Source organism: Neophocaena asiaeorientalis, unplaced genomic scaffold (genome assembly GCF_003031525.2).
Source record: "Neophocaena asiaeorientalis asiaeorientalis breed wild unplaced genomic scaffold, Neophocaena_asiaeorientalis_V1.1 scaffold138, whole genome shotgun sequence".
Taxonomy (NCBI): domain Eukaryota; kingdom Metazoa; phylum Chordata; class Mammalia; order Artiodactyla; family Phocoenidae; genus Neophocaena; species Neophocaena asiaeorientalis.
Genome location: NW_020172632.1, coordinates 6,027,664 through 6,041,375, shown reverse-complemented (window position 1 = coordinate 6,041,375; position 13,712 = coordinate 6,027,664). Strand labels below are relative to the sequence as shown.

The following is a 13,712-nucleotide window of genomic DNA, read 5'->3' as shown; positions in this document are numbered from 1 at the left end:
CATGCAGGGTGTGAACGGGGGTGGCGGGGAAAGGGGGCTCAGACACACCTATAGGCTTCCGTCTTTGTTCTAGATACTGGATATCATGTGGGAATGAATTGGGAGGGGAGGGTGGAGGCAGGATGGCTGGTACAGTCACCTGGGTGAGCAGTGCTGGGGTGTGGACCAGAGTAGTGGGCGGATGTGAAAGATGTTTAAGAGGTGGCATTTCCCTGGCTTAGCAGATGGCTGGATGCAGGGGCCAGGGAGGAAGGAACAGGTTTCTGGCTCAAGCATCCAGGTGGAAGGTGGGAGGTCAGTGGCCGGGGAGTCCAACCAGCAGAAGTGGCACCACAGTTCCCCAAGTGAATAACCCTGTGCTGCACCGTTGGCTGGGCCATGTGAATGCTTGCACAGGGCAGTTTCTGTGGACAAAGAGTGGAGATCATAGGCTGACTGGGAGGGGTGGTGTATATTCTGGAAACAGCTAAGCATCTGCTGAGCCAGAATGAAGAGGAGGAAGAGAAGGAGATCTAGAAGTAGAAATGGGAGTTTCTGGGGGTCCCTTCATTCAAACCCATGGGGTGGTGATTCATTCTGGAACAGGTGAGTTTGGGGATGTTTTGATCCCAAGGCTCCACACTTGGGGCACACGAGTGACTTTCAGAGCTGTAGGGTTTGTCTGACATTGCTACCTTGTGTTGGAGATGGATGGGTCACTTCTTTCTAGAAGAGACGGCAGTTCTGACTGCAGCCGAGCCCAGGCTTGGTGCCCTCTGGCACGGTGGGGGCAATTACACCTCCTTGCCCCCTTGCAGTGGGAGCAGGGGTGTTCCAGGAGGTGTGCTCTGCAGGTTATACACCTGGACATGGACAACAGAGAGGAGGGGTCTGTCCAGGGCAAAATCTGCCCTAGAACCTCAGAAGACTGGAGTGTTGGGGGAGGAATGTCAGGAAGGCCCCACCCTAGCATGTACCCCGTGGGGTGCAGACCCTGTGGAAGCATCATTACACCCTTGGGTCACCATAGCATTGCCTTAAGGCCCATCCTCCACCCGCCTCAAGCAAACGGAGACCCAAAGCCCGGATGTGCCCGTTGACTCCATTTCTGTTCCAATAAGACCCCTGTTTCCATTCTGGCAGCGTCTATACCCCATGACACAGCAGTGGTGGGGCACCTCTCTCTGCTGTCCCCCCAGACCCCACACAGTCAGTGCATGGGGCCCCTTCAAGCCATTCCCATCCCAAAAGGCAGCCTCACTCTCTTTGGAGGTGCCCAAAGGGTACTCCACGGGCTTGGCGTGGAAAGAGTTTTAGGGCCACACCAATCAATGGCAAACACATCAACCAGGGCCTCCTATTCTTTACTTCTGGGGTCAGTAAAGCCTGCCCCACAGGGGTGTCCTCCCTCAGGGCAAGACACCACCACCACCAGGATAATAGTGACAACATTGACGTCCTGCGTGCCATGCAGATATGCACATTGCCCCACTGCCACAGCTCTGTGAGCTGCTTCCTCGCATCTTCATTTTACAGAGAAAGAAACTGAGCCACAGAGAGGGCACTGACTTGCCAAGATTACAGAGCCATCTGCTTTCCAAGTTTGAACCCTTCACCCCAGCCTCTGACACACCAGACCGTGGAGGGCATTGAATGCCAGGCTAAGGGGGTTGACTGGATGTCAGAAGGCACAACGAGCCTGGAGGGTCCTGAGCAGGGTGACCTGGTTAGATTTACAATTTAAAAATGGACTCATAAAGCATTAGAGCTGGAGGGGTCTTGGGGGCTGTCTGGTGAAGCTGCCACTGTAACGCAGCAGAGAAGGACTCATGAGAAACTCAGGTGCCCCAGCTCTAGGATTCCAGACCAGGCCCTTCCACCACTGTGTGAGCCCTGTCAGGTCCTGGCTCCCCAGGGTACAGATGAGGGGCTTGGTGGGGGAGCACACCTGTCCAGGGCACCTGTTCCTTGGAGGTGGAGCCAGGACAGCACTGAGATAACTCCCCATCACAGGAGGTGCTGGGGCACCTGCCCCTCCAGACTGTTCCCCAGTCCCCAGCCTGCTCCAGGCCCCAGGAGCAGGCTGACACCCCTTTGATAGGCCTGAGCCCACGGGCTGGAGAGCCCAGGGTGTGTTGAGAAGGTTAGTCTGGATGTCAGGCTGGAGGAAGAAGATGGGGAGTGAGGTGAGGGGTTAAAGAGTGAGAAGTAGAAACAGGACTATGGGGGGACTTGAGAGCCCACCATGCCCAGCGGGACATCACACACACACGCATACACACACACCCTTCCAACTCCACAGAGGGCCAGCAGGCCCAGGAGTTGCCACTCCAGGCAGAATGCCACTCCACTACTTACCTGCTCTGTGATCCTAAATAGTAGCTACAATGACGGTATTGAGCAAGCACCTGGTACCGAGGGAAGCACTTACTGTGCGGTCCTCACGGCCACCCTCTGAGGTCGGTAGAACTCACCCAGTTTTACGATGAGGAAACAGGCTCAAAGAATTGAAGGGACTCATTTCGGATCACTCACAAGTGGAGCAGCCAAGACACAAGCCCTGGTCGTCCCACACCAGGGTCCATGTCTGTAACTGTTGTGCTGACTCCCCCGAGCCTCATCTCCTGACAGTGGGAGAGATACTTGCCCCGAGGGCTGTGGAGAGGATACTCGATCATGCTAGAGACATTACCAGGCCTAGCAGAGTGAGCGCACAGGTGCTGAACCCACGAGCATTCCCGTCCTCTTCTCTCTGCCTCTGTTAGCCCATCTCTGGGGTTGTTAAAGGGGGAGGATCGCGGGGACCTTGGCAAGCAGCTGCAGGCAGAGCCCATCTCCCCTCAAGGCCCTGGCATGCCTGGGATGCTGGCTCTGCTGCGGGCGTTGCTCTGCCAGGTGTACCTGTAACATCCTCGTCCCAGACCTGTCCTGATGGGGCAGTTGCTACCCCACCTGCTGCTACCTCTGGTTCTACCTTGAGGGATGGGTCCCCCATCATGGTGCTGTGGCCAGCTGCTTGTTATACCCCAGCCTGGGACTCAGCTCTGTTAAGTTCCAGTGGGGTAGGGGTGGGCAGGACGAGCTGGGCCGATATACACAGGCATGGCATAGGCACAGCGCACATGCACAGGTGTGGGGTACCTTGATGAACACGAGGGAGGCGTGTGCACCCCTAGGCTCCAGAACCCCTATTCTTTTTTTTTAATATAAATTATTAATTTATTTATATTTGGCTGTGTTGGGTCTTTGTTGCTGCGCACGGGCTTTTCTTTAGTTTTGGCGAGCGGGGGCTACTCTTCATTGCGGTGCGCGGGCTTCTCGTTGCGGTGGCTTCTCGTTGTGAAGCATAGGCTCTAGGTGCGCAGGCTTCAGTAGTTGTGGCAGTAGTTGTGGTGCATGGGCTTAGTTGCTCCATGGCATGTGGGATCTTCCCAGACCAGGGATTGAACCCGTGTCCACTGCATTGGCAGGCGGATTCTTAACCACTGCGCCACCAGGGAAGTCCCCAGAATCCCTATTCTTAACCACCATTGGATCACATTTCTAACTCACCCTTTGCCCCATAAGTGAGCTGCTAGCTCTGCCTGCAAGGAACTCCCAAACCCTTAGCCTGGAGGCATGGAGAAAGGGCAAAGGATGTGCAGTGAAAACCTCAGGGTGTGACCAAGGAGGAGCAGGAGGTTGGGAGAGGCTTCTCCAAGGAGGTAGTGCTTGGGCACCATGAGTAGATGTCTGCCAAGTGAGTGAAGGAAGGAAAGGTGTTCCATTCCAAGGGAACAGCTCCAGCAGGCCTGGGGGCATTCAAGTTCCCAACACGTTCGGGGTCTGATCACTCCCGTGTGGCTACAGCATAACGTGTGGGGTGTATGCAGATGGGAGAGGCGTCCAGCCGTGCTGGAAGACCGCGAACACCAAGCTGCAGATCGTGAAAAGTGTCTGGATTGAATTGTCAGCGAACTGGAAGGGAAGGTGTCCCAGGAGGGGCACAGCCCGAACAAAGGCATGGGGGTGGGGGCAACGGTGCTGAGACCGACGGCTGGCCAGGTAGGCGCACAGACCGGGTGGGGAGATGATATACAGATCTCCAGAGTCGGATGGACCCTCCAAAGTCAGGAATGGCACGCGGCACCTGAGGGGTTATTGCCCCTCCGCCTCAGATGTCCACCCTCCCGGCTCGGGCCAGAGAGGAACAAAGGGACCGGCTGGGAGCCGAGGGGCAGCCTGCTCTTCAGCCGCTGCCCCACCTCACTGTGGGTGAACCTGGCACCGGCCTTGCAGGAGAGCAAGGGGGGGCGTGGCTCGTGGCCTGTTTATTCCCCAGACAGGATTTCCTTCTGGTTTTGATGCACGGAAGAGGCATAACATCTGGAAATAGGAAGCGGAACAGCTTCTAAAACCCAGCTGCGGACAGCTTGCCTTGGACCAGCCCCAGCAGAGCACGGCCCACAGTTGTGGCCGGGTCTTCAAGGGAGAGGCTCCAGGAGAGCCCGCCCCAGACCGTTGTCTCTGGGTCCTTGTTCTGACGTCTGCCCTGGCCTGAGGGATGGAACCAATGGCTCATGAGAGGAAACCCAGCCTCCTCTGATCTCTTCCTCCTCAAGGGTCACCTCCCCCTGCTCCACTGCCATGGGAAGGCAGCAGGCACAAAGTAGCCACCTGGGCTTTGGCCCCAGATGTGGCCTGCATCTTGTCCCAACACTGTGATCGCCCCTGGAAGCCTCTGTCTCTGAGGTGGGGACATTGAGGCCGCACACGTCCCGGTTGTCACGTGGTTAAACAGCCAGCGCCACAGCCGGATGGATGGAGCCCCTGTAGCTCCTCCTCCTGCCCACAGCGAGCACCGTGGGAATGGCGGCCAGTCACACCAGGACTAGGGCGTGCTCGGCGGGCAGTGTTTGAAGGATTTTGAAGGCTGAAGGGGGTTGGATGCATTGTTATGAGATAGGACATTCTTTGCTGAGTGCCTTTCTAGTAGTACAAAGGCTTGAGATTGCCTGGAGGACCCCTGCTGTTTCAAGCCTCTGGTGGGGAGTCAAGAGGGGCTGGAACGTGTGGCGGGCTGAGTGTTTGAATGCCAGGCCCGCAGGACTTCAGGCGGAAGCAACAGGGTCCCTTTCCTACACCAGAGGCTCCTGGGGTAGCTGTGTAGAGAGTAGGGAGGGAGGAGTTTGAAGTTAGAGGATTCTGGGGAGAGAGATGGGAGCTGGGCCGAGGCTGCTGGGGTCAGCACTCTATTTGTTGCTCTCTGCTCACCTCCACCCTGACCAGGGGCGTCACATGTCTGTGCTGTACCTACTGAATGCCCACTGCCTGGCATGGGGCCTAGTGCCTGGATGTTGATGGATGTTAAACAGATAAACAGCCAAATGATAAATCAGAGACACTGCGTTTACAAATGTGGTCATTGTTCTGACAGCAATCAGCATTGATGCTGTGTTCCAGGTGGGCAAAGCCCTTTGACAGTCAGCGTCCTACCCCTTGGGACCTTCATATCAGCCCTGAGTGGTGGCCACACAGTCTTAAGTTTGTAGTCCAGGAAATAAGGCACAGGGAGGTCAAGGGCAGTGCCCAAAGCCTCACTGGGACAGAGCCCGACTCATAGCCAGGCCTTGGATTCCAAATCCAGGGCTGTCTGCAATAGATGTATACCTACATCCTGTCCATTCAGGGCAGTGCTGCCATTAGAGCAGCACATCATTTCCAGATGCCGATGGAGGGCAAACCTGTTGAGATCCAGAGTTGGAAAGACCACTTTTTTCTCAAGCCCTAGTGGCCATTTGTAAGTCAGGGGTGTATTTTTTTCTGGACCTACCAGGGCTTCCCAGATAGAGTTTGGGTCCTGAGCACTTCATGGGAAGCTGAACTGGGGCAGCTGGAGGCCTCGGGCAGGGTCAGGGGGTTGGGGGGGAGAGGATGCTGGGGCCCACTTCCAGGCTGGGCGGTGGGCCTTCCGGGGGCTGCAGAGCACCCCTCACCAGCCTTTCCTGCAGTTTGAGGGCTGCAGCAAGGCCTTCTCGAGGCTGGAGAACCTCAAGATCCACCTGCGGAGCCACACGGGCGAGAAGCCATACCTGTGCCAGCACCCTGGCTGTCAGAAGGCCTTCAGCAACTCCAGCGACCGCGCCAAGCACCAGCGCACCCACCTTGATACGGTAGGCCCGAGGGCAGAGGCCAAGGGTGGGGTTGGAGGACGCGCACTCTGCCCCCACTTGCCTAATGCAGGGCAGCAGGCAGCTCCAGGCAGAAACCCTGCCTGCATCCTTGAGCCCTGTTGACATTTTGAGCGGGACGATTCTTTGTGGGGAGAGGGAAGTACTGTCAGTATAGGATGTTTAGCAGTATCCCTGGCCTCTATCCATTAGACAGGAGCGATTTCCTACTTCCCAGTTATGACAACCAAAAATGTCCTTCAACGTTGCCAAAAATCCTGGGGAGGAGGAATTAAACTCTCCCCTAGTTGAGAACCACTGCTTTAGCCCAAGGGTACCGGCCCAGGCACTAGTGTGGGCCCCACTGAGAGGGTGAGCTCACATCCTGCATCCTATCCCCAGGCCTGTCAGTCACCCCCAGAGCAGGTCCTCCCTGCTCTTCCCACCCACTCCCTCCATGGAGACAGGCCAGAGGCTCTCCAGGGCCATTCTGTATCTCCCGGGCACAGTGGGTGAGGAGTTGAGGTGAGAAGGGCCTAAGACTCCAGGCCCCTGGAATAGTGGCCTGGGCCCCAGATGCTCGTGTGTCTACCTCCTTTCCCTTGTTTGTGCCAATGTGATAACCTGCAGCTCCATCATGGCATCGGTCCAAGCATTCTCTCCCGTGCATACAGACCTCAGCGGTTAGCAGAGCACTTCCTAGAACATCGTCTCCCACGATCTCACAATGACCCTGCCAGTCGGGGGGTCACTAGCCCATTTGACAGATGAGGGAAGCGGGGCTCTGACCACTTCGCTACTCAGCTGGAAGGTGGCAGAGCTGACTCAGCACTGGGCCTCACCCCAGTCTCATAGGGCCTATGTGATAGGATGCACCCAGCCTGGGAGGCCCCCAGCCCTCATGTGCAGCAGGAGACGGGTCCGTAGCCAGATTCCACGTCTGGGCCACTGGCCTGTGTCTCTGCATTTTGTGCAAATGTTTGGGGAACTCTGCTGGTCAGGAACTGGGAGACCTGAGTGGCCGTCCAGCCCAGCCCATCCAGTATACAGACATACAGATGAAGAAACAGAGGCCCAGGAGGGCGACTGACCCCTCCAGGGTAAGTTGGAAGCCACATAACAATAGAGGTCAGAGCTAGAGGCCCTCTGGGGTTTTATAGCTGGGAAAACCAAGACCCAGAAAAGATGGGGGAAGTGGGTAGCAGAAAATAGCAGGAAGTCAGGTTTTGGGGCCAGGCCCAGGCCCTGGGCAGAATGTTCTACACATCTCCCCTGTCCCCTAATATCACACACACTGTCCCTCAGTTTAATCCTAGTGACAAACCACAAGGTGTAGGGGCCTATCCCCATCTTGCAAACAAAGAAACTGAAAGTCAGAGATGAAGTCATTGATTGTGACACAGCTGGTAAGTGGTGGAGCTGGGATGCCACCCAGTCTGCCTGACCCCAAGTCTGCTGCCCCTTGCTGGAAAAGGGGAGAAGAGCCGAGGGGAGAGGGTGGGAAGGGGGAGCCCTCCCGCCAACCTGAGCCCGACTGCTGTCCCCACCCCGCCCCTCTCAGTCTCACTGTCACGGGAGTTGGGGACATGAAGTGAAGAGGTATCTTCTTCCCAAATCCCTCTGCCTTTGTTACCTCCTCACATGCCCAGCCCTTGGGGCCCTTGGCACCTGTCCCAACCCTGAGAGGCATGGCTTGTGCCCCAGCACCATCTCCCAGAGGCCACAAGGCAGCCTCAACAGCACCAGGCCTCTCTGTACCCCGCTCCCCCCGGGTGACGTCCCTCCAGCATCTCGGGGTCACCTACCCTGAATCATACCCTTCCTCCCTTCCCCTTACTGCACTTCCTGGACCCAGCCCCAAAGCAACATGCCTCTGGCCCCAACTTGGTGTGTGAACAGAGCTCCGAGGGCTGGGTCGGGTCAGGCCCAGAATGAGCTCGCAGGGTTGTCTCAGGCCTGCATCTCCTCAGAAGGTCCTGGTCAAGCCCAGGAGGTGCAACCACCAAGCGCAGCCCCCGCGTACTCCAGCCCCATGGAGACATGTAGGCGGACCCCCCCGTGGCTAGTTTGCTTTCCCAGCGCCCGAGGCTCAGGCCCACTGGGTCAGCCCCATGTAGGCTGGGCCTTGTTTTCCAGAGAGGACCCAGTCATGTCCCCAGCTCCCCTCTGGCACCAGAGAACATGGGATTCTCTCCGTGGGCAGGAAAGCAGTGGGACAGACTGGAGAGAACCGGCCTGGGTTCTAACCCTGGCCCTCCACCTGGTCCCAGAGGTCCCAGGACCACCACCCATCCTCTCTGGCCTCAGTTTCCTCAAACATCTACCTCACATGAGAGGGATAGGGGATCAACTGGGGTGACAAATGTGGAGCCCAGACACAGGATCTGCACAGCAAACTTGAGTCCCTCCTTTCTTGACCTATGACTCACTGACTGAATACTGACTACATCCTGCCATGTCCCAGGCACTCCATGTGGGGTTCATGTCCCGACTGCCACAGACCATCCTGCCCTGGCCTCCATTTCCTTATAGGGAAGAAGGGGGTGATAATCTCTCCTTTGCCCACTTCCCTGGACCCTTCAGGGCTGCAGAAGAGAGGGGGCACCCTAGCAGAGTGTCATGGGCACTCCACTCACCGTGAGATCTTGGGCAAAGCATCAGCTTCGATATCCTCATCGGCAAAGTGTGGATGCTTCCCACGGGGTGGGTGTGAGACTGAAAGGAGATCGTGGGTGGCCAGCCCCGAGCACAGGCCTGCACTGTGGGGACTCAGTAGGTGAGGAGCTGTCTTGAACACAGATCAGGAGGGCTCTGTGAGGTGCTCCATGCTCACAGCACGGCCGTGAGCGTCCTGCTATTAATGAGGCTTTGGAGCTGCTGTGGTGACTCCAGGCCCGGGGCTTGGCTTCTGCTTGGGACAGCCACAGGGTTTCCTGAGGGCTCATGGGGGAGCTGGGCCAGAGGAATGTTCTACACACGTCAGGCTCTGGAAAAACAAACACAGAGATGGGCCTTGTGCCCTCTTTCCAGGCGAGGGTGCCTGCACACACGGAGCTCTGTTTGTTTGCTTTTTGACAAAAGCGTGTGGATTTGTATCAGCGTCCCCAGGGGACCGGGCCTGGGGCAGGGCAGGGTAGGGCCCATGAGAGAAAGTGTGTGTGTGTGCACACATGCACGCACGCGTGCGTATGTTGGGGTAGGGAGCAGGCCTGTGTGAGAGGGACCCTGTAGCGTGTCGGTCTGTGTCTGTGTCTCTGTGTGGTTGTGTAGGGACAGGTCTGAGGCCTGCCTTCCACCCTCCCGCCCATACCTTCCTTTCAGCAAGGCAAGCCTCTCACTGCTCTGTCTCTCTCTTTTTGCTCTCCTCCGTTTCTTTAACCTGGCAACTCTCCGTGGCAGCACCAAGGTATGGCCGTCTCTTTCTGCTTCTCCCTCCCCACGAGGTCTAGCAGGGCTGACTCGCCTTGAGGTTCGGGGAGGGGGGGCAGTTCCAGTGGGCGTGTCTGACAGGGACATAGGCATCACCTCCAAACGTCCCCTCCCCATGACGTCCCCTGCAGTCGCTGGAGGCCAGAAGGCCCCGAGAAATCGGAGCCACTAGATGTGTTCAAAAAGGGCGCCTTAGGGACTTCAAGTAGCAGCTGGAGTCCGCAAGCAAGGTCTTGTGGAGGCCCCTACAGAGAGCTCAGAATTCAGTTAGAGCCACAGGGTCCCTGCCCTGGGTCAGACCCTGAGGCCTGAGACGAATCAGAAGGGAGCCTCCCCTGAGGAAAACTCACCACTGAACAGACCCAGCAGTGCAGGTGGACAGCACTGCCTCTGGAAGCTCGGGAGGTGGCAGTGGGAAGAAGACTCGAGGAAAGGTTGGAGAGGAGGTGACGAGGGCTGGGCGGTGGGTGTGCAGGGGCAGGGAGAGGGGTGAGGACTCAAGCAGGGCCCAAGTCACAAAGGGCCTTCAGTGCCCGGACGTGGGCTGTATCCAAGGGCACCAGGGAGCCAAGGGGGGTTAGAAGGTGAGAGCATGGCCAGGCCTGTGAGAAAGGCCCTCTGGCTGTGAGTGTGAGGGGAGGTTGGAGGCACAGAGAGCAGGGTGGGGTCTGGACAGGAACCAGGGGAGGCGGTGGGCATGCATTCGTTCTAGAGGAGGGATGGGGCTCTGAGGGGAAGGGACGCAAAGGGCACAGATGGAGGCACAGCCTCCCAGGGCTGTGTCTGAGATCCAGTTCCCTCTGGTCTCCTGTGACTGTTGGGTCAAGGACCTGTGATTCTGGACCCATGGCAAGTTTTGGTCAGTTGCTCCCATATCCCCCTCCTCCAAGGCAACAACCTCACTTTACTCATTCTCCACTTGCTGCTTCTCTGCAGCCATAAGCCCCAAAGGGTGTATTTTCTCCGAGCTAGTATTGGAGCTGGAAGAAAGAATCCTTAGGACTCAGTTGGCCCCATTATGCAGAGGAGAAAAGTGAGACTCAGAGAGGGGAGGCGACTTAGCCGAGGTCCCAGCATGAGGGTAGAATGGAGACACAAACCCCCTCCTTCACTGCCAGGCCAGGCACCTTCCCCGCACCCATCGGCAGGCCTGGCTGAGTCAGACCCCTCCCGGCCCAGGACAGAGAGGGAGGGACAGGGTGTGAGCCTGCAGCCGCCCCTTGCTCAGTCGTCCCCCCCCCACCACTGCAGGCCATGCAGCGGTACCTCGGGCCTGGCAGATGGACCCTCACTCACCCCACCTCTGCCCTCTGATGTTACAGAAGCCATATGCCTGCCAGATCCCTGGCTGCTCCAAGCGCTACACAGACCCCAGCTCCCTCCGCAAGCACGTGAAGGCCCATTCAGCCAAAGAGCAGCAGGTGCGTAAGAAGGTAAGAGGGCTCCGTTCCAGGCCCGTCTCTGCAGATGCCCCCACCCGGCCTCCCGGCCGCCCGTCCAGCATCAAGGCAGGTACAAGCCACACTGCTTGCGTGCATTCAGCCTTCCACATCCAAGGGTGCCTCCGTCCCTTGCCCTCCATCTGCCTCCCACCAGCCCAAGTGTCCAGACAGTCCCCGACTTACGATGGTTTGACTTATGATGGTTCAACTTACAATTGTTCAGCTTTACGATGGTACGATGGTATTTTTACAAATTCAGTAAAAGCATACTTCGAATTTTGAATTTTGATCGTTTTCCAGGCCTGCGATGTGCAGTAGATCCTCTCTTGTGACGCTGGGCAGCGGCAGTGGCCACAGCTCCCAGTCAGCTGCACAGTCACGAGAGTGAACAGCTGATATGCTAACAGCCATTCTGTTCCCAGACCTCCGTTCTGTTTTTCACTTCCAGGACAGTATCCAATATGTTATATGAGCTATTCAACACTTTATTATAAGATAGGCTTTGTGTTCGTGTAATTGTTCTGAGCACATTTAAGGTAGGTGAGGCTAAACTATGGTGTTTGGTAGGTTAGGTGTATTAAATGCATTTTTGACTTGTGATATTTTCAACTTACAATGGGTTATTGGGGATGTGATCCCATTGTAAGCTGAGGAAGATCTGTACTTCCTCACCCTCGGCCAGTGGACATTTATCCACGCACAGACTGTCCACCAGCTCCTCTCTCATCCATCTGCCCACTGGCCATGGCTTGTTTATAAATATTTGATGTTAAGCGTCAAGGATGGAAAAATACAAAACCATGGTCCCCACCTTCAATGGAGACCTGGCAGTGAGAAACAGACATAAAGAGATATGACAAAGACTGCAGTAGACGTGTGCAGAGAACAGTCAGGGCACAGAGAAGGGGCTCTAGCCCGTCAGGGTGGGAATGGGTGGGTCGTGGAAGAAGTGACATGGGGCCGGGGGTGGGGGCAGTGGTGTGCGCTCTGGCCAGCCTGCGGGCTCACCGCTACTAGCCTCATGGCCTCGGGCATGTGTCTTAGCGCCTTTGTTCCTCATGTCCTCAGCTGTCAGATGGGGCAAAGAGGACTTGCTTTAAAGGGTTGTCATGAGGATTAAATGAGTAAATCTATGTCAAGGGTTTTGAACAACACTTGGCCAAAGTAAAAGTTCAGAACAGAAGTCGGTGGGTGTTGTCATTAAGTCTTGAAGAAGGAGTAAGCGTTGGGCCGGTGAAGACCGTGCGCAAGAGAGGAACTGAAGCTTAAATCACAATGCGAGGACCAGTGGGCCCCCTACCTGTCTCGGAGCTGAGCAGCAAGCCACACAAAGGGGAGGTGGAGTGACAGGGCGACAGGACAGCCCAAAGCCCTGCAGAGGAGTCTGGGCTGTCCTGAGGACAGGGGGTGCCATCGAGGGGTTATAAGCAAAAAAGGGACATGTCACCCTGAAAGATGGCTCTGGGGCCTAGTGGAGAATGAATGGGTCGAGGTGGTTGGAGGGACATTCAAGGCAGGGAGGCCACTGCTGGGGAGCAGGGGAGACAGTGGGGGCTGACCTGGGGCAAGGTGGGAGGGGATTGGGTTTGGCGACTACTGGGCTGGGCAGTGGGGGGACTGGCAGAAGGAGCATCAGTGTCAGACGTTTGGGGGCAGGATGGACGGACGGATGGTGGTCCCCTTCACCGGGAAAGAGAATCTAAGAAAGAAGCAGGTTTGCAGAAGAAAGCAGCAGGTTCTGTTTTGAACAGGCAGTGTGTGAGCCGCTGGGTTTAACCCACATCTCCTGAGGACCACCGGGGCCACGGGTGCTTGAGTGCCAGAGAGGGTGTGGGGGGAAGAAAAACACCAGGGGCCAATCTGGGGACATGAACATGACAGAGGAGGACAGAGGGGGGAAGAGCCCATTGATTTGTTTGGCAAGATTTATGGAGCAGCTCCTGTCCTCCAGGCACTGTTCTCAGAACTGTGGATACGGCGTGAATAAAGCAGAGAAAGGCCTAGAGGCTGGAGAAATAGACTGTTGTAGTCTGTGGGATGGGTGCATACAGAGATGAGGTGCTAGAAGCAAGCAGGCCTCAGTGGCAAAGACAATGAGGAGGGGACAGACAGGCTTGGGAGCCCCTGGAAGCAGTAGAGCAAAGAAGGGACATGTTTACAGCATGGGCCACGAGCTCACCATGAACACACGTTCACCCTGAGAAAGGAGAGACGAGCCTGGTGCTTCACAGACTGTATCTCATCTAGTCCTCACTATAACCTTCAGTATAACTAGGAAGTGGGCAATTTTCCCCCCATTTTACAGATGTGGAAACTGAGGCTCAGAGAGGTAACAAATCTCCCCAGAGTTGTTCAGTGTGGGAGTGACAGTGCCAGACCCATCTGCTTCCAGGACCAAGCTCTCTCCAGTGCTCTCAGCTTGAAGGGCTTGGTCAGGGACAGGGAATGGCCCAGGCTCCACGCCAGGGGGGCTTCTGTCCCAAGCGGACTGGTGCCCAAGGGCCAGAATCCTGCCCTGGTTTTCCCAGGCCCTGTGCTTGGCTTGCATTGAGCCCCAGGGACCTGGGGCCGCAGATCTGCAAACTTCCCAACAATAAGCGTCCATTAAAAGCCATCGGGGATGATGTATCTTTCTGGGTAAAGCGACCCTTGTATTATGACAGCTCTTTGGCAGCCCTGCTGCGTTTCAGAGAGAATTAGAAATGCTTTTCTT

At 56.5% G+C, this 13,712-nt stretch overlaps 1 protein-coding gene across 2 annotated transcripts in view; it reads left to right on the top strand.

The window, feature by feature from the left end:
• GLIS1 (GLIS family zinc finger 1) overlaps positions 1-13,712 on the top strand; it is a 227,416-nt gene that overhangs the window by 198,635 nt on the left and 15,069 nt on the right. For both annotated transcript variants that reach the window (XM_024739287.1, XM_024739288.1), the window contains 2 exons: positions 5,970-6,131; positions 10,880-10,990. In XM_024739287.1, the coding sequence (XP_024595055.1) occupies positions 5,970-6,131; positions 10,880-10,990 (273 nt within the window). The remainder of the gene's footprint in view (positions 1-5,969; positions 6,132-10,879; positions 10,991-13,712) is intronic.